The sequence below is a fragment of the Henckelia pumila genome, chromosome 4 (assembly GCF_033568475.1).
Source record: "Henckelia pumila isolate YLH828 chromosome 4, ASM3356847v2, whole genome shotgun sequence".
Taxonomy (NCBI): Eukaryota; Viridiplantae; Streptophyta; class Magnoliopsida; order Lamiales; family Gesneriaceae; genus Henckelia; species Henckelia pumila.
The window spans coordinates 74,155,796-74,181,151 of record NC_133123.1 but is presented as its reverse complement, the minus strand read 5'-3'; the positions used below and the strand labels follow the sequence as shown (position 1 = coordinate 74,181,151).

The window sequence follows — 25,356 nt, the reverse complement described above, 5'->3', positions numbered from 1 at the left end:
AAGAAACTGTTGCACAAGATGATGAACCGAAAACTCCGAAAATTGAACTCAGGAGATCTTCTAGAACAATTAGACCACCTTAAAAATATTCCCCAACACTTCACTATATTTTGCTGACAGCTAAAGGTGAACCGGAGACCTTTGAAGAAGAGATGAAAATGATGATTTAATCAAGTGGGAGTTAGCCATGAAAGACGAGATGGACTGCAAATATAAGAGAATAATCATGAGCTGCTACATTGACTGTGTGAAGCTATGATTGAAATCAAGTCTTCAAGTGGGAGAATTGTTAGGTGGCAGAAAGTAGTTGGTTGCTGGGAAAATGATTAAATGCTTCACATTTAATTCCACGCGTAAAAGAACGCCTATAAATAGGCTGCCTCTTGCGTCATTTTATTCATCCCATTCTTCTCTTCTATATTAACAGTTGAGAAGAAAATAAAGAAAGAAAAAGAAAAAAAAGGTTTTTTTTTCTGTAATCTCTTATATGAGTTAGAGAAATATTTTCTCGATAATACTCGGGGGTTGAGATCGAGTGAGAGATATAGTGTTTTGTACACTTGTAATATTTCTCCGGTAATAAATATTTGCAGCAGCTCCGTGAACGTAGCATATATTGGATGAACCACGTAAAAATATCATGTTCTTGTTTGGACATTTATTATTCGTCGGTCATTAGTTATTATGGGCTGTAATTCTCTAACACTTTCTCCTTCCTGGATAAAAATTTTAGATCCACTCATGCAGTTAGGGGAAATTTTATTGTTTAAACAGACCGATTATCCACCAAGTTTTATTGTTTACCTGCACCGTCACAATATTTTATTTCCATCTTTCGGTTTAAAATTCTAAAACAACGTTCTTTTTTTTTAATCTCTCGGGAAATAAAATTATACTTTTAATTTATTGGTGGCATCCATTATCAATAAAATATTGTGGAAATAAAATAATTAGTGACGTGATGCGGGGTGTGCGTTTTGGTTGGAGGCTGCGAAATATTACTACAAAAATAATTTTTAGGTTAATAATTACGACGCATACATAAATATAATTAATCCACGGACAATCAATCATTTGTTGGGTATTTATGGCCCACAGTAACTAAGTGGGATCATTAGTTTATTTTTTAAAAATCGTAAATGGACCATATTAGCGGGAATCTTTATGTAATGTGAATATATATAGTTTAAATTAGCAAATATTTAATAGTCTTAATGGGAAATATGGTATCATATTTCGCAGACACTTACACTCACAATCATTAGTCCCGAATTATTTTCATTTGCTTAGTATTTCTTGAAAGATCGAGAGCACTGATTCGTGAATTGGAAGTAGATGCTTCATCGGGTCATGAGTTGATATGATTATATTTGATATAGTTCGAATTAATATAATATATTATTTCATCTTTTTTACGAAAAACACTTGTAATTTTTATTAATAAAAATTAAAAGTCACTCATTATAAGATTAATCAGTCAACGGTGAAAATTAATTTTCAAGCAGTCAAAAAAAAGTACATGTAAAGATCTTACAAAGTACTTGTCAACGATTAGTCGATCAGGGCATAACATGTTCAATGACATGAATGATATATATATATATATATATATATATATATATATATATATATAATATTATAGAGTTTTTCTAATATATGTTTTATCCAAGTATTTATTTTGTTAATGGGGTAAGAGTACTTTTTATTAATATATTAAGGTTATGTTCATGTGCTTGATTTTAGGAGATAAAAATTATTGAAAAAAATATTATTGAGAGATATAATTATCACTACATTGAAAGAGAATAAATATTTGGTGTTTGTGCCGTTGTATGACTGATATATATTTTATGGTTATTTTATTTTTTTTAATCAAAATGACAAGAGTTATGTACACCAATATGTAGTTAATTATGTATACTTACTAGTCGATGATTTATAGTCCTTTCACATTAAAGTTTCATGTTTTGAATGTTGTCTCATGGTTGAGACCATTATAACAAACCTCTCATCTTACTTAATACACACACGCAAACATGCGTGTGCATGCACTTATTTATATACTAGCAATTGAGGCACACTCGATGTGTGTGCGACGTAATACATGAATATTATTTATGTATATATATATATAGGCATGAGAACAGTCATGTCCATATAATTGAGAAGAAAAAGAAGTGAATTGAAAATGGGGGAAAAAATAAAAAAATGTAAATTAAAAATAATAGAAAAAACATGGATGAGTGGATGTGTATTTTTGGATTAAGTAAATCCAGACCAAGACACCAAAACAGTTTTTCTAAGGCTTTCAGCATTAATAAAATAATAAACAATTTTTCGAAGGCTTTCAGCCTTAATAAAATAGTAAAGATATATAAATATAAATATATATATATATATGAATAATACAAATAACATAGATAAATTTGGTGTCCTGATTTCATTTTTTTTCCATTTTATCATTTTAAATTGCAACGTGAACGCTAATTAGTTTTTATAATTATGATATATATTAGCTACTTCTATTTCAATATAAAATCGAATTAATTACAAATGACAACACATTGATGAATTAGATTTAGGAAATATTTGTAAAGCTTCGAGAAATCATTTTCTAAATTAATCTAACATGGTGAAAGTGCTTTGGAGTATCTGTGAATAGGGGTGGATTTTCGGTATATCGTATCTAAAATATTGGTATGAAAAAAATTTATATAAATATTGATATTGAAATTTTGAAATTTTGGTATGGAAAAAATCCATATTGATATCGTATAGATACTGGAAAAAAATTCGATATACCAAAAAAATATCTAAAAATCAAAAAAATTTCGGTATGGTATCCCGAAAAATCGGTATTTTGGTTCGGTAACCCAACCTTATCTGTGAATAGTTGTTTTGCTTCGACTTCTATAATTTTTAATCAAAATCGAGAAGCTTATGATGATTTTTTTTTAGGTTCGGTTCTTTTTAATGTTATAAAATTATAGTTTACATTCATATATCTTTAAAAAAATTATCATATTTTATAAATATTTTCAATTATTTTTACAATATTTTTTACTCAGATTTACGCCTTTTTATAAATATTTTTTGGAGATTTTTTTTCAAATTATAAGTTTTGTTTGTCTATGAGTTTTTAGAAGTTTTGAACAGAGTCATTTACTTTCTAAAATTTTTCTTATTAATCTAATATAAATTTTCAAGTATTCTTATTGTAACAATATAAATTACTTTTTAGACCGACTGATATTGGAAATGTAATAATAATTATATCAATACATCATTATTTTATTAAAAATTATGTTTGGAACCAATTTTTTCCTCAACTTTTACTCCAAACACTCGTTACATTTGCTTTCCGGCCCCCAGTTCTTTTATAACATCTAAAAAAAAAAATCAATTCAGATAAATAATAAACTCTCACACACTTCCTTAATTAAGTTGGAGGCATGCATGCACCTTTAAGGGTTTTGTTCATGCCACTCACAGGGTATTATCCTGTGAGCGACGTGTAACTCCATAATTGGTTAAAATTAGTGAGTTTCATATGGAGTTCACTGATTTTAACCAATTAAAATTCGTCACGCTATCCACGAAAAACTGGTAGTGACATCGACTTAACCGCATTGAAGGAAGATGCATGATTGCTAAGAGCTTAGGCTAGGTGTGGACCCATACTCTTTCATATATATAGTTTCGCTTTGAGCCGATATAATCATATCATATACCTACTCAAACAAGAGAAGATGCATGATTGCTAAGAGCTTAGGCTAGGTGTGGACCCATACTCTTTCATATATATAGTTTCGCTTTGAGCCGATATAATCATATTATATACCTACTCAAACAAGAGATATCGAGCGATTATCGATGTACCTACGTAGGCTGATCCTCTTTATTTATTTATTTATTTATTTATTTATTTATTTATTTATTATTATTATTATTATTATTATATGAACAAGAGTGGTCCTATTATTTTATCTGTATCATTACAATTTGGCTAAGAGTAATACTTCCATTTTTAATATATACATATATATATACAAGAAACATAATTAAAGTTGCCACTTTTTGACCACTAAATATTTAATTTAAAGTATATTTTTAGTATATTCTGCAATGAAATTATTATCTTTAAATCATGGTAAGTTCGATGCTATTCCATGAGTATTACCCTATGGGGTAGGTGACTCTTAATAATGGAGTCATGTGGGACTCACATGATTTGAACCAATATAATTCTTCCATCTATCCCATGGGGTAGGTTCGAATTTTCCTTAAATCATACATTTAAATACAGTGTCTAAAACTAGGACAAGTCTCTCAAATTCACTTAACCAACATGATTTATAAATTATTGCATTAAAAGCAACGACTTGAAATGTATTGTGTTGCTCAAATATATGTACATCTATAATTACACGCATAATTATACATCGTTATATTTGAAATTACAAAATATCAACCAGAAAATATTTTTATTAGCATAGAAAATATTTTTATTATTATATTCAAAATAATTGCTTTGTAAATTACAAAATTATCTTAATGTAGAGATTTTTTCATTAATATATTTTTAAAAACTTTATAATTTAAAAAATAACGTATGTATCATATATCATGTGTATGGACCGCGTAAAAAATAATTCTAATTCCCCATCATAAGTCATAACGATGCACAAAAAAAGAAGCAAAAAAAAAAAAAGGACTCTTTGGCCACGAAATGTATTGTACGATCTACAAAATCAAATCAGATTTTGCCGAAAGAGGGTGTATTCATTGTAACAATCACAGGCACACGCATGCATTGTAATAATTCCACGTCACCGTCAGCTCTCCAGCCTGGCAAACTCGAACTCATCCAATCACATCTATCCACGTGGCCATCCCCTACAGCTGTACCCCTCCCCTAGCTCTCCCCCATATAAATACCACTGCTTTTTTCTGTCTTCACATCCCCATTCGCAGCTCCCCTTTTGAATTTATCTACCACTGTACAATCAATGGCTTCTTCCATTCCTGTTTCAAAAATCTTGTTCATTTTCTTGCTTTTCACCTCTTCTTTAATGGCGGCGTTGGTGCAGCAACCTTCTCTTGTGTTGAAATACCACAGGGGCGCTCTGCTGAAAGGAGCTGTTACGGTGAACTTGATCTGGTACGGGAAGTTCACACCCACCCAACGCTCCATAGTTGTCGATTTCCTCCAGTCTTTGAACTCCGGTAAATCCCAGCTCCAGCCCGCCGTTTCCTCCTGGTGGAAGACGACGGAGAAGTACAGCGGCGGCGGGCCGTCTAATCTTGTTCTGGGCAAACAGTTGTTCGACGAGAGCTCTTCTTTAGGGAAATCTCTGAAAAACTCTCACATAATCTACTTAGCTGCCAAGGGTGGACACCTGAACGGGGCGGTTAACGTCGTCTTGACGGCGGAGGACGTCGCCGTCGATGGGTTCTGCATGAACAGATGCGGTTCCCACGGGTCGACTCGCGGGCCGACCCGGTTCGCCTACGCGTGGGTGGGAAACGCGGAGAAGCAGTGCCCCGGTTACTGCGCGTGGCCGTTTCACCAGCCGGTTTACGGCCCGCAGACGCCGCCGCTGGTCTCTCCGAACGGCGACGTCGGGGTGGACGGAATGGTGATAAACTTGGCAACGGTTCTGGCGGGGACGGTGACGAACCCGTTTAACAACGGGTACTTCCAGGGTCCGGCGACCGCTCCGTTGGAGGCAGTGACAGCTTGCACGGGGGTGTTCGGGTCGGGTGCGTATCCGGGTTACGCCGGTAACGTTCTGACGGAGAAGACGACCGGCGCGAGCTATAATGCGCATGGGTTTAACGGGAGGAGGTACCTTCTTCCGGCGATGTGGGACCCGCAAACGTCCCAGTGCTCCACTCTTGTGTGATTCAGTGTTTTAGCGTAAGGAAATAAAAGTAATTGGGTGACGTGGACGAGAGATCGGGTGCGGGCGGGTGTACTTGTGTAAATATACGGACGCATGATTATCAATTTGTCGTTTTGTATGATGTGTAAAGTTTCTTTTATGATTAAAAAAATTAAAAAAATATTATTTGTGTTCTTATTATATTATTAAATTTAAGTTTTAATTTTGTATAGTGATTGGAATTAAGTTTCGGTTCAACTGTTCGAGAAATTAAAAAAGTACTTGCAAATTGAAAACTATTACAGTATTACTGTTTCTGTAGCCCCATATCGGAGGTGGGAAATATGTAATTGCAAACTTGAAGATGTTTGTGATTGTTGATTTATTCGATTGTACGAGTGATTTTATGCTATATCACGAGAAAATCGTTTGATGTAATTTTAATTTCTATGAAATATTCGTTTGTTCTATATGTAAGTTTTTGAATAGACTATCGTACAAATACATCGAAAGTGTCATTTCAGATTTAACATAGAATAACTTTTGACTTTACTTGAAGCGATCATCATGCGAGTTGTTTTTCAAGCGTGTCAATACATTACATGAAAAAACGATGTGTTTTCTAATATTCAATCAAGAGTCTTGTATTTGGATTTGGGCTGAACTAACTGTGAATAGGGATGTAAACGAGTCGAGGCGAGTCAAGCTTTTGAATGTTCAAGCTCGGTTCATTTATAATCGAGCCGAGCCGAGCCCGAGCTTATTTAACGAATATATTCATGGCTCACGAGCTTATTCGAGCTTTTATCGAGCTTAAACGAGCTTAATATATTTAAACTATAAATTTAAATATTCATTAAATTAATTAAAAACTAAATTATATATTTGAAAAAAATAATATTATTATTAAAATTTGTAATTTTATTCTAATAAATTAATTTTTATAGATTTTTCAATATTTTTCTTAAGTAAAGTGTAAATTTATAAATTAAATATCAATACTATTATTTTTTCGTTTAAGAGATGACTTACGAGCTTGTTAACGAGCTTGTTCACGAGCTAACGAGTCTGTTAACGAGCATGTTCACGAGCTAACGAGCTGAATATTATAAAGCTCGAGCTTGGTTCGTTTGCCTTAACGAGCCTCATTAAACAAGCTCGAACGAGCTTTTAACGATCCGAGACCCGAACAGCTCGCGAACTGTTCGGCTCATTTACATTAACTGTGAAACTTTGAGGTGGTTCTGCTGGATTGCTTTTGTTTCCTGTTATTATTATTATTTTTCCAAGGTGGTTTATTATTTTGAAGTTTTTATGAACATTGTGTTATATTATCAATTGCAACTGCGTCGAGATAATATTTATTTCCAATTTCTTTTTTTTTTTTTAACTAAAATAGTAACTTTAAGTTCTTAGAGAAGAAACAAATAACTTTTTGGTGACGATTTAACAAAATATTTTTAAAATTCAGACAAGTTCAATGGATCAGATCAAGCGAAATACCGTTGAAATAATAATGACCGTGGCAATTTTTTTTCCCTTAAAAAATCATTTTTAATTGATGTTACGCATAGATAATAAATGCACATATATATTATATTATATTATATTATATTATATATACATAAAAGCTCATGAATTCGTGTCAATTTAATTTTAGGTTGGGTTGTTTGAGTGCATGAACAAATGGATGAATGATGGATAGATGGGGACAAGGAAACGTAGAAGAAACTGTGAAATTTGCAGGCTTGTGATTGTGCTTGGATTTTCGTGCAAAAATATTTCTAACTTTTTCGCCATATTTATTTACCGTTTGTTTGAGGGAAGGGGACAATAATGGCAGCCTTTGGTGGGATTTCACCCTTATCTCAATTGGGGAGTTTAATACATAGATAATAATGTGATGAGATAACGGGAAATTGAGAATAAATCCCCATACCTACTTTTTAATTTGAGGACAGTCCCTGTGTCAGACTTCTATCGGAATCAGTCCCCAATAAATTTTAATTCTTTGTTTTAACTCCCTTTTGATGAGATAATACCGTATTGCCCTTGAAAATTATTTAAATCCACAAGAATACCGCAACATTTATTCCTCCCTTTTAAAGTTTCAGCGGCAATATCACTCAGTAGAATCATCTTTCTTAGCTCGAATTTTCTGAGCATCTTTTCAACGGAGAAGAAAAGAATTCAGGCCCTAGAAGTGTAGCATCATCGCTCTTGTAGCTAGCGCAACGAAGGTTAGTAAGATAATCATTATCCAATATTATCAAGATGTAACAAAACCTATTTTCTCTTCTTTTGGTGATTTGGATATTGAAATTCCAAGGCATCTGTTTTCGATAATTTTTGTGATACACTGTGTTTATTAGTGTATAGTGTTTCATTTTTGTTTAAGTTTTAGATGATTTAATTTTTTTCGAACAAATGCCCGAATTCTAGTGTATTGAAATTCCAAGGCATTGTGTAATTTTGGTAATTTTTGTGATATATTGTGTTTATTAGTGTGTAATGTTTTATTTTTTGGATGATATAATTTTTTTCGAACGAATGCCCAAATTTTAGGGTTTCGGAATATTGAAATTCCAAGGCATTGTGTAATTTCTGGTAATTTTTGTGATACATTGTGTTTATTAGTGTTATGTTTCATTTTTGTTTCATTTTTTGGATGATATAATTTTTTTCTCGAACGAATGCCCAAATTCTAGGGTTTCGGAATTGGAACCTAGCGAGCCCATAAACTATAGCTAGCTTTTTGTGAAGTTTTTTTTCTCTTCATGTTTCATGGTTAACAACGAAGCATTGACCATTTGGTGAATACTTAATTGTGTCAAGGTGGAGCTCAAATTTTGTGATATAGTGATTCAATCATAATTATTTTTTCTGATTGCTCACGTATCGTTGGATTATAAGAAAGGTTTCAGTTGGTTAGTATATTCGATTGAACATGATTTTGAGTATGAGTATAATATATTTAATTACATTTGTTCATGAGTGAGCATGAATTACAGTTATGACTTTAAAAAGTTAAAATGCTCCAGTTTCGTATTGTGATTCCTTTTTATTTATGTTATTTTGTAAATCATAGATTAATGTATGATATGTTACATTTACAATTCAGAAATGCCACGGAAAAAGGAAAAGATTGATGATGGAATTAAGGGACGTCAAAATAGTTGTAAAATATCATTTTCACGATGTTCTACAACTATTTTTAGAGATGTGATGAAAATTCTGTTGCCTAAGTTAGGTAATAGACAGTGTCAAAGAATTTCAAAAACACCGCTTGTGGAATGGTTGGAGATGCCAAAGTTGGCAATATTCAATACACGAGTTGATTACATCATACAAAGATTTGATGCAGAAAATGTGTCATTCTGTTTTGGACCCGATATGAATATGCCCTTCACTGCTGCCGAGTTCTCAATTGTTTTAGGCTTGCCTCAAGTAGGGCAACCTGTGGACATGGATATGAATTTGGGATCAGATTTCTTGGATCGTTATTTTCAAGGAAAACGATCAATTGCCGACAGAGATGCTATATCCACAAAACTTATTGATTTAGCTGATAAGGAGTCTGATCAAGATGTAGATGACTTTGTCAGGTTTTTTATTTTGTTTGTGTTTAATTGTGTGGTGTTTCCAATGAGTAACTTATGTACACCACAATATATTTGGTCTTATTTGGATGATCTGGATACATTTTTCGAATATTCTTGGGGTGATGCTGCATATAGATTCTTGTTGGAAGATATTTTAGATCATTTGGGTTTCTCGAAGAAGATGAATAAGGCCAACAAAAAATATGTCGATGGATGTCTTGTTGGTTTGATGGTAAGACATATTTAATTTTAACTAATGGTTATTTTTGTTAATATACAATAATGTTTTGAATTTTGTAGGCTTGGGTTTATGAACATGTGCCTATGCTTGGCAAAGCCCGTTGCATACATTGTTTTCCAAGGATGTTCAAATGGGAAGATAGCAAGATCCCTTTGCAATCGAAAGCAGCTGAATTGTTCCTGCAATCGATAACTTCTAGGAAGGTTCTTACTCGTTAAAATAAATTTTTTATTTTTATCTTATATATAATTTAAATTGAAACTGACAAAGATTCTATTTGTGATAAGATTGTGTGGATAAAACCATTTTCTCAGGAGAAGAAACTTGTTCTTGATACCATGGATTGTGTTGATCCGGTACTTAAAAAAATCTAATAAATATCTAAGTTATAAAATGTTGAGCAACCATAAATTTTATTAAATTGAAATATTTTTTGTCAGGTTAGAACGTGTAATAATGATGCTGAAGTGATGTTGCATATAAGAAGATTAGAGAATGAGTTGGAATGTTTGAAAAAGAAACATGGAAATAGCAGCAAGGTTGAAAATGAGAATGTGGAAATTTATGAAAATGATGATAATAGAGGTGACAAGGTTGAATTGAATAAAAAATCTGACGATGGTGGTATGAATGTGTGTGAGGATAAAAATTTAAATATCGGAGATGAGAATGTGGATGTTAATGGAAAATTTGAGAAGGAATATTACTTCGAGTACATAAATTTGCATGCTGATGCTGCGAAATTTGAGGTTTCAGATGTGGACAAAGTGAGAAATGACAGTGAAGAAGATGATAGCGATTCATCGAGTGGAATTCCTTGTTCACCTGTTGCGAAAAGAGTTATGACCAGATGTGATGAAATGCGAAAGAGAACAGATTCAATGTTAATGACACCTCCTAGTAGCACTATGAAGCGGCAGAAGAAAAATGCATTGAATTCTGATATCATTGAAGTCGATCAATTTGTGAATGTGGTAAATTTATAATGACATTATAATTTTTAACTATTACATTAAGTTTTAAATTGTGATACATTTTTTGTTGCAGGACAATATAAGTTCAATTGTTTTAGGCATTGCCGAAAGTGCATTAGAGGATTCGATTAAGGTTTATCGTGGCAGAGTTGATTATTGTGGCTGTACTGAGATCTCGGAGGATTGTAAGGATATCATAGATACGTATCTTTTTGGAGATAGATTGGGGTAAATTTTTTATTGTTCAATAACTTTCTATGGTTATTTTTACAGTTTAATTGTTCTTTAACTTATATGCGTGTAATTGTAGTGGTGTAGTTTGACAAGATAAGGATGTTGTAATGGATGCAACGGACTTGATGAAACTGTTATTTGGAGAGTCCATAAGACAAGATGTAATACACGCGTATTTCAATATATTGACCACCACTGAATGTGCAAATAGTCACAAAATCTATTGTATGTCTCCGTTGGTGCAGGTATATAATATTAGAAAGATTTGATATATTTTCTTCAACTACTCTGTTGATAATAATATTATTATTCATGAATGATTTTAATAGGTTGATGTGATAAGCCATCTTGAGCAGTTGAAGAAAAAAAGGGTTGGGGAATTTGAATTCGGTGAATTTATGTTACGTTGCGTAAGAGTACAATAACGAAGCTTTCTGAATTGAACAAAGAGGTCGTGACATGTTGTAAATATATACTTTTCCCTATAGTCTTCAAGAATCACTGGTTCTTGTTGACTTTATGTCCGGGTCAGAATATATTTTGGGTGAAAGACTCCATGCCCAGCTCATTTCGCAAGGGTGCTGCAAAAATATTTGTAAGTTGGCATTTAAATATAATTTTGAATATTTTCATTTGGTATTTTCAAATATTTTGTTGAAATTCAATTTAATTATTTTTATAGGCAAAGTTTGTGGCTGGATATCTTTTAAATATGGTGGGTTGCGATGTCGGAAGTGGTGATGTGATATTTAAGATTAGCCGTGAGCAGGGAATCGATCAAAATTGTGGTATATTCATATGTCTGTGGGGGTGAGTGTTATGTGAAAGATGACAGTGCATTTTGGAATTACCAGGAGACATGCTCCATTGATGCGTATAGAGCCCACATTGCTGCGAAGATATTGTCCGATGAAAGGGGAATGTTAAAATCATTGAAATGATGTTACTACAATGAAGATCGGTCATATGTGGTGACATTTTATAGATTGCTTTGAAATTATGAATGTAAGTGGTGGTAGATCATGTCCGAACAAAGTTGATTGAGTTATAGGATGTGACATATTTTGGGTTATTCTGATTTTGATGCATGATATATTTTGCAGTAGTGGAATATGATGTATGCAAACATTTTGATCCACAAGTTTTAAATCTTATTGTATCATGTACATTGAATTCCAATATTAACAATTCAATATATTGTATTATTCCAAATGAAGCCATTACTATGTGGAAAAAATAAAGTTAGACCCATTAACTGTGAGTGATAAGTGTTAATATATGCCAGTATTTTGATCCATTAATGAAGCATATTCATCTTGCAATCCAATATTAAACCTTCAATATAAAGTAGTACTCGAAATAAATCAAGTACTATGTGGAAAACTATGTTAGGCCCACAGAATATGGATTTGTATAAATCCAACACTTAATATAATAAATCAATCATGATATGGACATAATAGAGTTTTATAACATGAAATTTGATGATATGATTTGGCGATATACCATCCACCATGAGAGATCAATTAAAAACAAAATAAAGATATTAGAATACGAATCAAGTCCTAAACACATAAAATATAATAAATTTGAATTAAGTGTTCTTAGGATAATTGATTGTCAAGATCATTAAAGTTGTACGAAAAATATCATGTGAAGAATAAAATCTAACAATAGAACTTCAATTTCCTTAACTTTATAATCTCAATAGAGTTGACAATACACAAACATAATATGATGTTCAAATATGTTTTTTTCATAGTAACTTACTAATTTATTTTCAAGATCATTGTGATTAAACATGACAAAGGCAAACCTACTATGAATCAAGTATTTTATGTTTGTAATCGAAGTTTATTATATGTAAATCAATACTGATTTAAACGTAATGGAGTACCAACATCATATCAACCATAATGTCTTATTTAATTGAAAATTGAGTGTCTTCGTAATGTGAATGAAGATTTAACACAAAGAAGGTGAACTTTAGTTCAACTACTTCATTTTATGTTATTTGATGTTAAAGATAATGAAATTAAAAGTAAAATATCATATTAGAAATAAAACAAGGGACAAACGATGAGTAGAGAACATATGTTACAATCACAATGCTCGAATTCAATGAGGTTACAAAGAAATATGGAGTTTAAAGGTTTGTTACACCCATAATCTCAAATACGTATGCTTGGAACTAGTCTATATCACACAAGAGACTTGAACACTTTTAAGACACAAATCGTCTTTAAAGACGTGAAATAGATTGTCGTTGTTAATTTGCCTAAAATGAGTATTCATAGTATGTAATTGAGTACTATGCCCATTTTTATTTTCATTAAATTAAAATTATAATAAAAAGCGAGAAGGACCCACTCACTTTAAATGGCTATCCGTATTAAATACAGGGGAAACATCATCTTCATTTTCGTTTACATAAGGGAAAGCGTTCATCACTATCAATATTACCCATCTTCTTCCTTGTGACCACAAGGCCATAAAAGTAAGTGAATACCATGAAATTGGATAGATCTGTGGTTTTTATTTATCACTTAGCTGTTTTTGTTTTCAGATCTGGAATATTTTTCTCTTCTACCCTATTTTTCTTTTTTTCGTATTGTTGCAGATCTGCAATGGAGGTAAAGGAGCCACCGGAATGCCAATGCGGTGGAGGAAAGATGACTCGTCGAAAAGCAGGTCTACGGTCAACAAGACCAGGAGCGACATACTACATATGCCCCGCAGATCTGCAACACCCAAATCGTTTTGTTTGGGGCGATGAATATGACGGAAATCCACACAAAACACAGTCACAATTCCACGGTGGTAGTCAAACCGATATTAATCGCGAGTCAATGATATATGAGCAATCCTCCGCTTCTTTTGCTTATCCCTGTGATGAACCGAAACATGAAAATCGACCTCACCAATCCGATGCTCAAAATAAATTATTATCAGACATATCAGTTGCTTGTTGCTGTTTTGGCTGTGGAAATCTTTTTGTCCTTCTACGTCCGGGTTGACTTCGAGAATCTGGTGCATATATCACATTATCTTCATCCAGTTGAGATTCATACATGTCAAACGTGGGTATCGGATTTATGGTCGCTCTGTATGTCTCACGATACATTCTCGTAGTATAACACTTATCACAAAAGTCATAAAAGGATAATGATTTAGACTCAATCGCTGCACAAGCATGCTTGCAAGGAAGTTTAAGTACTTGCCAAGCACGACACGAGCACGTATGATGTCTCAAATCAACAGCATATGTCTTGTCACCCTCAACAACCTCAAAACTCGCATTGCTGGATCTATCAACTCTCAAGCTTCTAGAACTAATGCAGGTAGAAACTAATATTTTCTCCTTCTTTGGAGTAAGTTCTTTGTTCAATTCCGATGATGCCTCACGACGTTGATGCATCATTTTCATTATTTGTTTGCGAATATGATCAACCATAGGGACAATAGGGAGAAACCTTGCAGCCTTCACCCAGCTATTCCAGCATTCTGCTATATTATTGTTGATCACTCCCCATCGATTACCAGGAAATAAAGAATTGGCCCAACATTGTGGCTGTGAGTTAATAATGAAATCTCTTGCATTTGGCATTGATTCAATGATGCTATTAATGTGCTCACTGTAATCCTGTCTGGAATAGGCATACGCAGCTTTTTTGAAAATGGAACTCCAATGTTTTTTGTTGTGCATAGGATATCTACGCATAACCTGAAATCAAATATAAACAAAATTTACAACAAATAAAAATATTTTGGATTAAAAAAGGTCTGAGACAGTAGGCATACCTGTTTTACAAAATTATCAACCAAATGTCTGAGACAGTAGGCATGATGGCTATTGGGAAATACACTTTCAATTGCCTTAATTATCCCAGGATGCCGATTCGAGAAAAATGTGTAATCATTGAAAATCATCACGTTATTGTACAAGAGTACTTGTCTCAACTTAAGACAAAACCACATCCAGTTCCTATCATTCTCTGCGTCAACAACAGCATAAGCCAGCGTGAATAAGTCATCGTTGCCATCTTTTGTAACCGCTGCCAATATGCATCCTTGATGCTTGTTTTTTATGTGAGTTCCATCCACAAAAATTAATGGCCTGCACCCATTAATAAAACCAACAACACACGCATTCAAGCAAATAAACAGCCTTTGGAACTTCCGACTTTCTTCATCTATCTCATATTCTGCAAAGCTCCCCGGATTAGTATCTTTCACAGCATTACAATACCAGTGTAATCTTCCATACACCCCTTTATCAGTGCCATGTATATCATGCATAGCTAATTCTTTCCCCATCCAAGCTCTATGATACTCTAATTCAACACCATATTCTCGATGAATGTTCTTTATCATTTCACATGGACGGTACAACGGTTCAGCTCGTAACTTATCCTTTACCACATTTGCAACCCAAGATGAATCAGCCCTAGGATGCCCACGACTGCGCAGATGGTCCTCGCCACAGCTATGTTTAAGATTGCATTTACGGATGCCAAATATATTATCAGATTTATGTTTTGATGCATATATCCTCCAGTTACAATTACCATCACTACAAACTACAATCACCTTCTCACTATCATTTTTCTTGTACAAAAAAGATCTTCTACTTGCGATAGCAAAACTCTTAAGATAAATCCTAAACTCTGCCGCATCTTTGAATGTCTGACCCTCACCACGTATGCAATGACTCCACGAATCCAAAGAATTTCTAAGAGTAAGCATTGTCATCTGTGGCTCACTCGTCGAACCAGTGTTCTCTTCAATAATGTCAATCCTTCTCAATTTAAAACAATCACATTACAACCATATCTTCTCGGAGACTCATATAATATGTTGTACTAACTTATTACAATGTATTATCATATTCAAAAAATTTATTCCTAATTCAAATAAAATGTAGTACTATAAATAAATTTGTAGAACATTTACTTGAGATAAAAAGTACCATATTTTTAAGATCAATTTACCTTTGAAGATGTCTATTGCCCATAGATGGATCATTTCTCCTCACCGCCCTCATATCAATGATTGTTAGCTTCAAACATGTGTGGAGATTAAGCATAGTAAACACGTCATCGTCCTCTTTCAGTGTAACAAAAATTTTCTCATGAGGAGCTTGGTATTGCAGGGAAATTAGATCAGACCTCATATCCACACATTTTCTCGACAGAGTGAAGAAAAGCTCCATCAGATTAGTTGGATTGCTGATTGAAATCATATAGAGTTCACCATTGTAGTGACAACTACCAATAAAACCAGTATTTGAACTTCCAACCCCTAAATTCATTGCTGTAATAAAAATAAATCAACAAAAATTACACTGATGTGAATAAGGTGTCTCAAGCATAATTTCATCGTTGTGAAGCCAAATAAATAACAAATTAATATACATTAGAATTTTTTTACGGGAAATTTTTTAACTAATAAGATATCATAAAAAACGAATGAATTTTTCTTCTTCAAAATTTTTATCATATATTAACGTCAATTTAGGAGCGAATTGAAGAACATGAGTTCATAAAAAAATTAAAACTGGATTATAATCTATAGCCACGATAAGAAAATAATTGCACCACAGTTCTAGGGCAAAAATTTACGAACACACTTACTGTTTTACAATTCAAACTTTCAAGAAATTGCTCCAAAAAACGTAGACAAAATCAAACGAACACACTTAGTGTTTTACAATTCAAACTTTCAAAATGTGGATCACAGAATTTCGGCCCAAGAGTGGAAGCTACAATTATTCAAGCTTTCGAAAATTTTGGAATTCCCATCTTCAGTCACGGCTTACATGCCCTGTGTAGGGAGAAAGTAAATCTGAGAAAAAAATCAAGTCATCGATAAAAGAGAAAGTGAGCTATGTGTATTCAAACATAAGGACATTTAGGACTTTTCGTTATATTAGGGAGCTAAGACTATTTTTATTTGTCAGTGGGGACCTCTTACTTTTAAACACTGACAAGGGGACTGGATCACAATTCAATACTGTCCTTGGGGATTTATTGATGGATTCCCCATGAGATAAATTGGTACGGATGATAAATAAATAAATAATATATAGATAAGTAATATAATGTAATAAAAAATAAATAAAAAAAGATAGTGGATATTTGATTTGATTTGATTAATATATTATAGTTTATTTGATTTGATTTATTAAATTTTATATAAAAATTATAAATTAACATATTATTCTTTTAATAATAATAAAAAATATAAATAATATTATTTATAAGGGGAAATATAATAATTTCAATTCAATGATTTGATTGATGTAAGATAAATAATTAATTATTTGATTGATGTAAAATTATAATTAATAGATGGATAAATAATATGATGAGAAAAACGTGTGATTAGATAGGATAATTTTATACATAGATTATTAATAACGGTACCAAACGGAGCAACACACACTAATAATCATCCAAACATGTGATTTACAAGGATTCACACAATACAATTATTTCAAAAAATAAATACTTTTAAAAATAACTTATCAAATAATAATTAAAAAATAGGGGGGTTGTGAGATAAAATAGGTAAAAAATTGGCGAAGATAGTTTTGAAAAATGAAAAAAAGATGTGAAAATTATTAATAAGCTCACATAATCAAAGTTGCGAAACAAATATTATGAATGAATAAAACTGAAAATAAATTTTGGTGTAAGATTGACATACGCAAATGGTTATTATGACGTGCTCAAACATTATGTAATGGATTCAATTTGTTTTTAATGAATCATTTGAAATGAAATAATTTATAATTAATTATTATTAAAATTGTTTAACTCGATATAAAATAAATTCAAAGTTGAAATATCTTTAACACAACTTGAATTATACATATTAATTAGTTACCCATAAAAGTTATGACCGAATGCTTTGGAAGGAAGAAGTCATGAGTACTTTGATTTTATGATAATGTTTTCTAAGTGGATGGAATTGAAAACGGTTTTCAATCATTTGTCCATCTTTTATTTAAAAATAAAAAAATAAAAAAAATAAATAATATTCGAAATTCTTTTGTTTGTTAAATGAAGTCTTATTCGGTGTAATCATCAACTTGCCCCACTTTGGCAATTCCCACTCCATAAGTTTATAAAATAATTATAATGATAAATGTTTTGGAAGTGTTGGGATTTTAAATTTTCAGAAATGGTGAACTGTTGTCCAAATTTCTCAGGCGGCTGGTCAAGGTTTTCCAGCTCCAATATTTGAGTTGGAATTTCTTATAATCTCGTTGCTATGAATGACAAGAAATATTATAAATTATGATGGTGTATTGTCACGATATTTCACAAGTAATATTTGAATATAATCTTGTAAGTTTGAACATTCACTAACCTAAAATAATGTTTTCAATGTATGTCTTCTTGATTTCACTACCAATTGAAAATAACTCATATAAATTACATTAATTTATGTTTTGATATTTGTAAATTACAAATAACACACATCGCATTTGCGTATTTGCTAATATATATTATTTATAATTTCATTTCCTGTGACAAACGAAACAATGTCTAGTACCAGAAATCGAATCTGAATATAGCTCGTGGATATTTTTTGGGCACAAGGGATAAAGTGACTTGATTGGTTAGGACTAACGAATGATTTATTCAAACCATATTTTGTTCTTGAACTAACAAACATGTTACAAGAACTTCTACATAATCTACTGTAAAATATAGATTTGGAAACAATTACTTAATTAAATAAGAAATGCATGAAACCTGTGGTTACGATGCAATTAGGCTATTGAATCCAAAAACGTATGAATAATAGAGTATTCATAGTCGGTAAGGATATTGACCGCTAACAAATAAATTTAATATTATCGATATATGTCACCATTCATCATTGGTACAAAGGGGAAGATGGCAGATTCAAGGGGCAATTATTATTTATTTATTTATTTATTTTTCTTTTATTGTTATGTATTTAGTACATATAACAAAACCATGATTTTATTTTCAAAAAATAAAAATAAAAATAAAAAACTATGATTTTGGTTTTTAGTGTTTCGAAAAAATTTAACGCTTAAAATTTGTCCTCTTTTGAATCCTAAAATTCAGATTCTCTTTATTCATGAGATGAGAACTCATCACCGATATTTATCGATGTGCACGGGATAAATTTTTGGGTTAATGTGCCAACTTAAGAACCATATTAATTAAATAAATTACTCAAAGCCGCTGTCAAGTCAAAGCAATAGTTGTCCCGCGACCCTCTCAACCGAGCAATCGGAGAATATAGGTTCTTATTAATTAAATAAATCACATTGAGTAAGTTTTGTATTAAAAACTCGAGTTAAATTGTCAAACAACATAAATAAAAAGATCACTTCACTAGGTTTTTATTTTAAAAAAACGTGTACGCACATATAACATTTTACATCAACAACAAAAAAATCCGACCTAATCAAAGGTTGTGTTAGGATCAGGGGACTTGGATCTGTAGTAGGACTTTTAAATCAATCGGATGTACTTCAAATGTTAAAATTGAGTGATGGATTTGAAACTGAAACAAAATAATAAATTGAGGATTCCAAATCATTTATTTTTATTTCGAGTCTTATGAATTTGAAGTCAAATAGTCTCAATTCCCATACATAACAGGCCGCACCTGAAGAAATTTGAGACAACCCCGCGGTTCCATGTGGTACACAAAAGACCAAACAATTTCAGAGCCACTCGAAAATGGCTGAAAACTCAGAAATATTCACAGCAAAAGAACAAATGATCGATTGCAGACTCAAATATTCAACATACATACTCAAACAATATAGTACATTATACTATTATATGTTTTATCTTCATGATCAACAAATTCACGTTTTTCTGCCACAACCATGGCGACGAAACGATGGCTCGTCGATGAATATATATCACAATCTCTTTCTATATTTCAGGAATACTTGGACTCGAATTATTCTCACATGCGAAAGAACGTATAATTAATCATCATTCTTAGAGATATATTATACTCGTGCCTCGTGAAAAGAGCGAAAAGAGTTCCCTATGGTCTGAAAGATGAAAGGTTACGTAGTTTTCCAAGTCGTCTCTTCCCAAGCCGCTCGGCTATAATGAAAGCAAGTTCCAATGATTGAGAAGCGTTAAGCCTTGGGTCGCAATGTGTATGGTACCGTGAGCTCAAGTCATTATACGTAATTGTACGCGAGCCCCCAACGCATTCTGTAACGTTTTGGCCTGTCATCTCCATATGCACTCCTCCGGGGAAGCTTCCTTCTTGGTCATGTATGTCGAAAAATGCTCTCACCTCAGCCTTGGTGAAAGAAACGTGCCGCCAGTTAACAAAACAAGCATATTTGACGTAAAAATTACTCAAATACAGAATTATAAATTTCTTATGAAGGACAAAATGGTGGAAATTTACCCGGATAGCATCAAAAGAGCGAGTCTTGAGTCCACAAGGAGCTTTGATTGTGTTTCCATGCATAGGGTCACTCACCCAAGTGACGATTTGACCTGCTTGGCGAACAGCCCTGATGAGATAAGGAAATTTCACTCTTAAGTTTTCAGCCCCCATACGAACTATCACCGTTATTCTTCCAGGCCGGTTTTGAGGATTCAGAATATCAATCAGTTTCACGAGTTCGTTTGGATCCATTTTGTCACTTACCTGAATCATGATCCCAAATAGGGTAACATCAGTTGCAAAACCGTAAAACTATAACGTGTTGCATCTCATGGAGATGCATTGTTTCTTCAATAGACAAGTAAAAGAACTATTAAAGTCAGTTTACGGATATAAATAGCTAGTTAGAAACCTTAATCCCGAGAGGATTGGAAACTCCTCTGAGAAACTCAACATGAGCACCGTCCAATTGCCTTGTTCGTTCCCCAACCCAAACCATGTGAGCGGAGCAATCATAATATAAGCCAGAGGTTGAATCTAGCCTAGTAAGCGCTTGTTCATATGGTAAAAGTAAGCATTCATGGGATGTCCAGAACTCAGTGGTGGTCATGACCGGATGATCTGCCGTGAGACCACAAGCAGCCATGAAGCCGAGGGCCTCATCGACTCGGTGAGCCAGTTCACGGTACCTTTAAAAAATAACAGCCCCATTAAAACTAAATATACAATCGAAAGAAGAAAATATTAAAAGTAAACAATAATTGATGGGATACCTGTCCCCTTGCTCGCTATGTTCAGTAAAATCAAGGTTCCATTGCGCTACCCTCTGCATGGCCGCATATCCTCCAGTAGCAAATGCTCGAAGAAGGTTCAACGTAGACACAGATTGGGTGTAGGCTCGAATCATTCTTTCGGGATCAGGAGTTCGTGATTTTTCATGAAAAGAATCACCGTTCACATTGTCACCTCGGTAGCTCGGCAGCTTCACACCATCTTTCTCTTCAAAGGGATCAGACCGTGGTTTAGCAAATTGCCCAGCCATTCTTCCCACCTAAAGGTTTGAACTTTAGTCATTTCACAGTTACTTTCACAACTCAATTACAGAAAGCAAATACAAATAAGCAATAACAAAACAGATTTATAAACACATCACCAAGGAGTTTGAAGTCCTAGTTTCGTATCTTTTTCCGGAGAAAATCAATCTTATGACATCAAAATGACTAAAGAAGAAAACTATTTCAAGTAATCAGCTCATGAAATGACCATATTCTTCCACCAGAAATTATTGCACTCTCCCTTCTTTCATCAGTTGTGGAGTTTCTGCATGAGCAGCCCCTTGAAAGATTTATACTTAAACCCACAAGTTGAAAAAACATTTAAGCTAAAGATTATTGTCTTAAATCATTAATTAAACTCAATCGAAACGAAGAACAAGAAAGAGCAGATGGCTGCTAACAAAAACTTGGAATTCATTGTAAAACCAAGTAATCACAATTCTAATCTGAAACAAAATTCGAAGCAACTAAAGACAAAATAGTTAAAAACCAATTATCCAGCAGAAGATCAAGCATAAAAGAGGACAAAAAAAGGACCTTGATAACAGGCATCTGACCACCAAACATGAGAACCACACCCATCTGCAAGAGCACCCTGAAAGTGTCTCTGATGTTATTTGCGCTGAATTCTTTGAAACTCTCTGCACAGTCTCCGCCTTGCAAAAGGAAAGCATTCCCAAGAGCAGCCTGCCCCAGCTTCTCCTCCAGGCTCCTCGCCTCACCAGCAAAGACAATCGGGGGAAAGGATACGAGAGTCTCGACGACTGATTCGAGCGCAGTTTTATCAGGGTATTCCGGAAGCTGGGACGCTTCCTTCGATTTCCAGCTGTCAAGACTCCATTTTCCTGGCGCAGGAGACGTGGAGGCGGAGGTGGATGGAGGTGGGTTGGAGGATTTGACGGCTGATATTGTTTTCGATCTGGGTTTGATTGAAAGAGGGGAAATTGCGTCGGTTTTGGTGGGAATAGACGGCCCCGGGGAGGAGAGAGTGGTGGAGGGGTGGAGGAAGGGGTTGGCCAGGCTCGGCGAGGCGGCGGCGGAGGTTGTTAGAGCCATAGGTCTTGGCGGCAGAGTTTTGGTGATCTCCTCCTCTATGGCCTCCAGTTAGAATTCGGTAGGCAGGCAGATATGGAAAACACAAGGATGGATTGGCGCACAATGTTGGACTTAGATATCGGGATAGATAAGTATGATACACATGGGAAAACCACGAAAAACACCATGAGTCGGATTGTTTTTTTATTTTTTTATTTTTATATAATTATTTTTTGATAAAAATAAATGATTATGAAAATTTTTTTAACAAATTTTATGAAATTTTTTTTAACAAATTTGTTAAGAGAGTCTCCATAATCATTATCTTACTGTAAAATGATAAAAATTAATTAGAAGGTCCGCTCCATGACATTTGGGGTCAATTGGTGTTGGCAAGTGATTTCTGAAAATTATTTTAACAAATTTTATTAAAAAAATTTTAATAATTTTTTAAAAAAATCTCCATAATTGACTCCTTTTATCGTTGAAATGATAAAAATTAATTAGAAGGTTCGTTTCATGGCATTTGGGGTCAATTGGTGTTGGCGCCAGATTCAATTTAATAATAATAATACGAGTAGCAAGTCCTTCTTCCACTTTTGTCAGTTGGTGATTGGAATATGGCTTAAACTTTGGAGTTCACATATTAGTTGGATTAAATATTACAATGGTAAATTGGTAATCTTCTTTTATACTTTTCAAAACCCAAAAAAGCAAGAATGTTATTATTTGTTGTTCTCGAAAAGGGACACATCACATCGTGTTCAAGATCGATTATTTTTTGTAAAATTGGTTATACATGAAAAAAAATATACTATCGATTATGTTTTAAGTGGGATAATTAGTGAATATATCCTTTTAGTTTTATCATCGTCCCAATTATATTTTTTTTGTTTTTCAATTTTTGAATATCTCTTATGATTGAAAAGGTGTCTCGAATATATCTTTGAAACTAAATAATTTCTATTACGCCCTTTATTTTCCATTTTAATATTTAAAAGATTAATCTCATCATATTTTCTTAAGTAAATTAAAGCAAATTACCTCTTTCATCAAACTGTTGCCGGGTTATGTCCACCGGATTTTACAGGTCTCTCCTCACAACCGAACCACGCGATCGCAACCGATGGTTCCTGACAAAGCTTAAGGTATATAGTAAAAGCTTAATTTTTAAATGAAAACAACATGATAGGGAAGAGCTTCAGAAATTTATTCAGACAACATATTATTACATAAATCAACCTCCTTTGAAGAGAAGGAAATAACTAGTTTAGCTACTCATCATAGGCTTGTTCTCGAAATACATGAAATTACAGAAACTTAATACAAACGTAGAAAGATAAATATTACAATGGTTTTATTTTGAAAGAAAATTAAAGGGAATGATCGATATCCTCAACATCTTTAAATGCATGTATTTATAGCTGAAGTTCCACTCGTTTCATCGAGAAACTTCAGGGAATCTTACAGCTGTCTTGAATTTTTTATGTCATTATTGATGACAGTTGTCTTGAATTATTTATGTCATTATTGATGGTATCTTTTACTAGTGGAGGAGTCACATGTCTGCCAATTTATTTTGGCTTTATTCTCCTCACATCCCTTCTTTAATTTTGTCGGGGCATCTTTTGCTTTTGAAGTGGGCCACTGTGAAAGCGTGTCTTTAGTGGTCCTTGTCCATCTTTGCTTGTCTTGGAAAAATCCTTCCGATCAGTTTGGGGTTTGAAGGTTTTTTCAAATTCTGGCTCCTTCTGATTTGGAAATTCTGTGCAGATATTTTCTGACCATCTCCCGATATGAACCATATTGCAAAATTTTGGCGAGTTTCTTTACTCCTCGGTAGCTTGTTGTTCTACAAAAGGTTTCTCTTCTTTTCGAAGAGTTCTTCCGCAAAAGTCGTCGTTTTTTTGTCATTGTGTTTAACAGGAATGATCCATTCACAGAATTTTGATAAAATTTGAACGAAAACTTGACCTTGCCCATCTCTATGAGACAAAACCAGATACCCCATTTCCTTTTGGTTGAGATTTCATTTTCTCCGAAAGTAGACACCAATGATATTTATTCAGACATATGATCCTTGATAAATCTTTGATTATTCATATCAAGTCTCCTTAGCTTGATGAAATAAAAGGACTCGTGTGATCCTTTCTCTGTTGGTTCTGGAGCTGCACTAAAAAATTATAATTCGAGCACATCTCCTGAAAGGGCCCGTGTTCTGATTTAATATTTAATGATCAAACAACCAGGATTAATTAATGTAAACAACGAAAACGAGTTAAAAATTTGCGTTTGGGCCTACAGAAATTTCGGCATGACCTATTCGTAAATAGGACATCCCAAAAACCTGTACAACACAACCAGCAATATATACTCGAAAATAGAGTCACAACTCCAATTTACAAACCTATAGCCGCACTGGCCAGTACTAAACACATGCAGAGCCAGCAAGGCTCGATCACACAAATAACCATTCAAAACAAGGTCCAAAACTATTTATACAGATACACAGGGCATCACCCCGGCAAATATACAACACGCTAAACTGATATATATACATATATCTGGGAACTCGACTCCACGCTCGCCTCACTGGGTACCACTAGATGACGCTCCACCAAATGCGTCAAATCCCCCTGGATAACCTGCTATGGAATCACAAACAACCACAGCATAAAAAAACAGGGGTCGGACCCCAGTACGACGAACTATAAAAATTACGACAAACATAACTGACATGAATAAAATCAAGTACAATGCAATAAAATGCAATATAATGCGTGACAGGTATCAATGAAATAAGGGATACCAAAAGGAGTCAAAATAATCGTATCACAATAAACTCAGTGGCCACCCATGCCAGGAACGCAGCAGACCTCGAATTATCACTGCTAATCCATACACGTAGCATCGGAGGGTGAC

The 25,356-nt window shown here is 33.5% G+C and overlaps 3 protein-coding genes across 3 annotated transcripts; 1 reads left to right on the top strand and 2 right to left on the bottom strand.

Moving 5' to 3' along the window:
* The first annotated feature begins 4,953 nt into the window (after positions 1-4,953).
* On the top strand, positions 4,954-6,071 carry LOC140865322 (protein EXORDIUM-like 2). Its single transcript, XM_073269926.1, has one exon. It carries the CDS (start codon positions 5,010-5,012, stop codon positions 5,904-5,906), a length of 897 nt encoding a protein of 298 aa, XP_073126027.1. The 5' UTR covers positions 4,954-5,009; the 3' UTR covers positions 5,907-6,071.
* Positions 6,072-13,868: 7,797 nt separating this feature from the next.
* On the bottom strand, positions 13,869-16,247 carry LOC140861237 (uncharacterized). The gene is made up of 3 exons (XM_073264233.1): positions 15,928-16,247; positions 14,738-15,734; positions 13,869-14,660 (listed from the first exon to the last, which is right to left on the bottom strand). The coding sequence occupies exons 1-3, from the start codon at positions 16,245-16,247 to the stop codon at positions 13,869-13,871; spliced, it is 2,109 nt and encodes a 702-aa protein (XP_073120334.1).
* A 3,437-nt stretch (positions 16,248-19,684) lies between these two features.
* Positions 19,685-22,566, bottom strand: LOC140860347 (phospho-2-dehydro-3-deoxyheptonate aldolase 2, chloroplastic-like). The gene is made up of 5 exons (XM_073263322.1): positions 21,937-22,566; positions 21,118-21,395; positions 20,757-21,033; positions 20,363-20,608; positions 19,685-20,251 (listed from the first exon to the last, which is right to left on the bottom strand). The coding sequence occupies exons 1-5, from the start codon at positions 22,453-22,455 to the stop codon at positions 19,985-19,987; spliced, it is 1,587 nt and encodes a 528-aa protein (XP_073119423.1). The 5' UTR covers positions 22,456-22,566; the 3' UTR covers positions 19,685-19,984.
* Positions 22,567-25,356: the final 2,790 nt, after the last annotated feature.

Bases quoted from the DNA above. Each gene is read 5' to 3' on its own strand.
- LOC140860347 (XM_073263322.1), bottom strand. From the start codon at position 22,455: ATGGCTCTAACAACCTCCGCCGCCGCCTCGCCGAGCCTGGCCAACCCC. The intron at 21,396-21,936 runs GTCCTTTTTTTG...TCAAACCTTTAG, and splicing joins GTCAGATGCCTGTTATCAAG to GTGGGAAGAATGGCTGGGCA. The intron at 20,252-20,362 runs GTAAATTTCCAC...TCTTTCACCAAG, and splicing joins GCTCTTTTGATGCTATCCGG to GCTGAGGTGAGAGCATTTTT.
- LOC140865322 (XM_073269926.1), top strand. From the start codon at position 5,010: ATGGCTTCTTCCATTCCTGTTTCAAAAATCTTGTTCATTTTCTTGCTT.
- LOC140861237 (XM_073264233.1), bottom strand. From the start codon at position 16,247: ATGAATTTAGGGGTTGGAAGTTCAAATACTGGTTTTATTGGTAGTTGT. The intron at 15,735-15,927 runs GTAAATTGATCT...TAAATTGAGAAG, and splicing joins GGCAATAGACATCTTCAAAG to GATTGACATTATTGAAGAGA. The intron at 14,661-14,737 runs GTATGCCTACTG...ATTTGATTTCAG, and splicing joins TTGATAATTTTGTAAAACAG to GTTATGCGTAGATATCCTAT.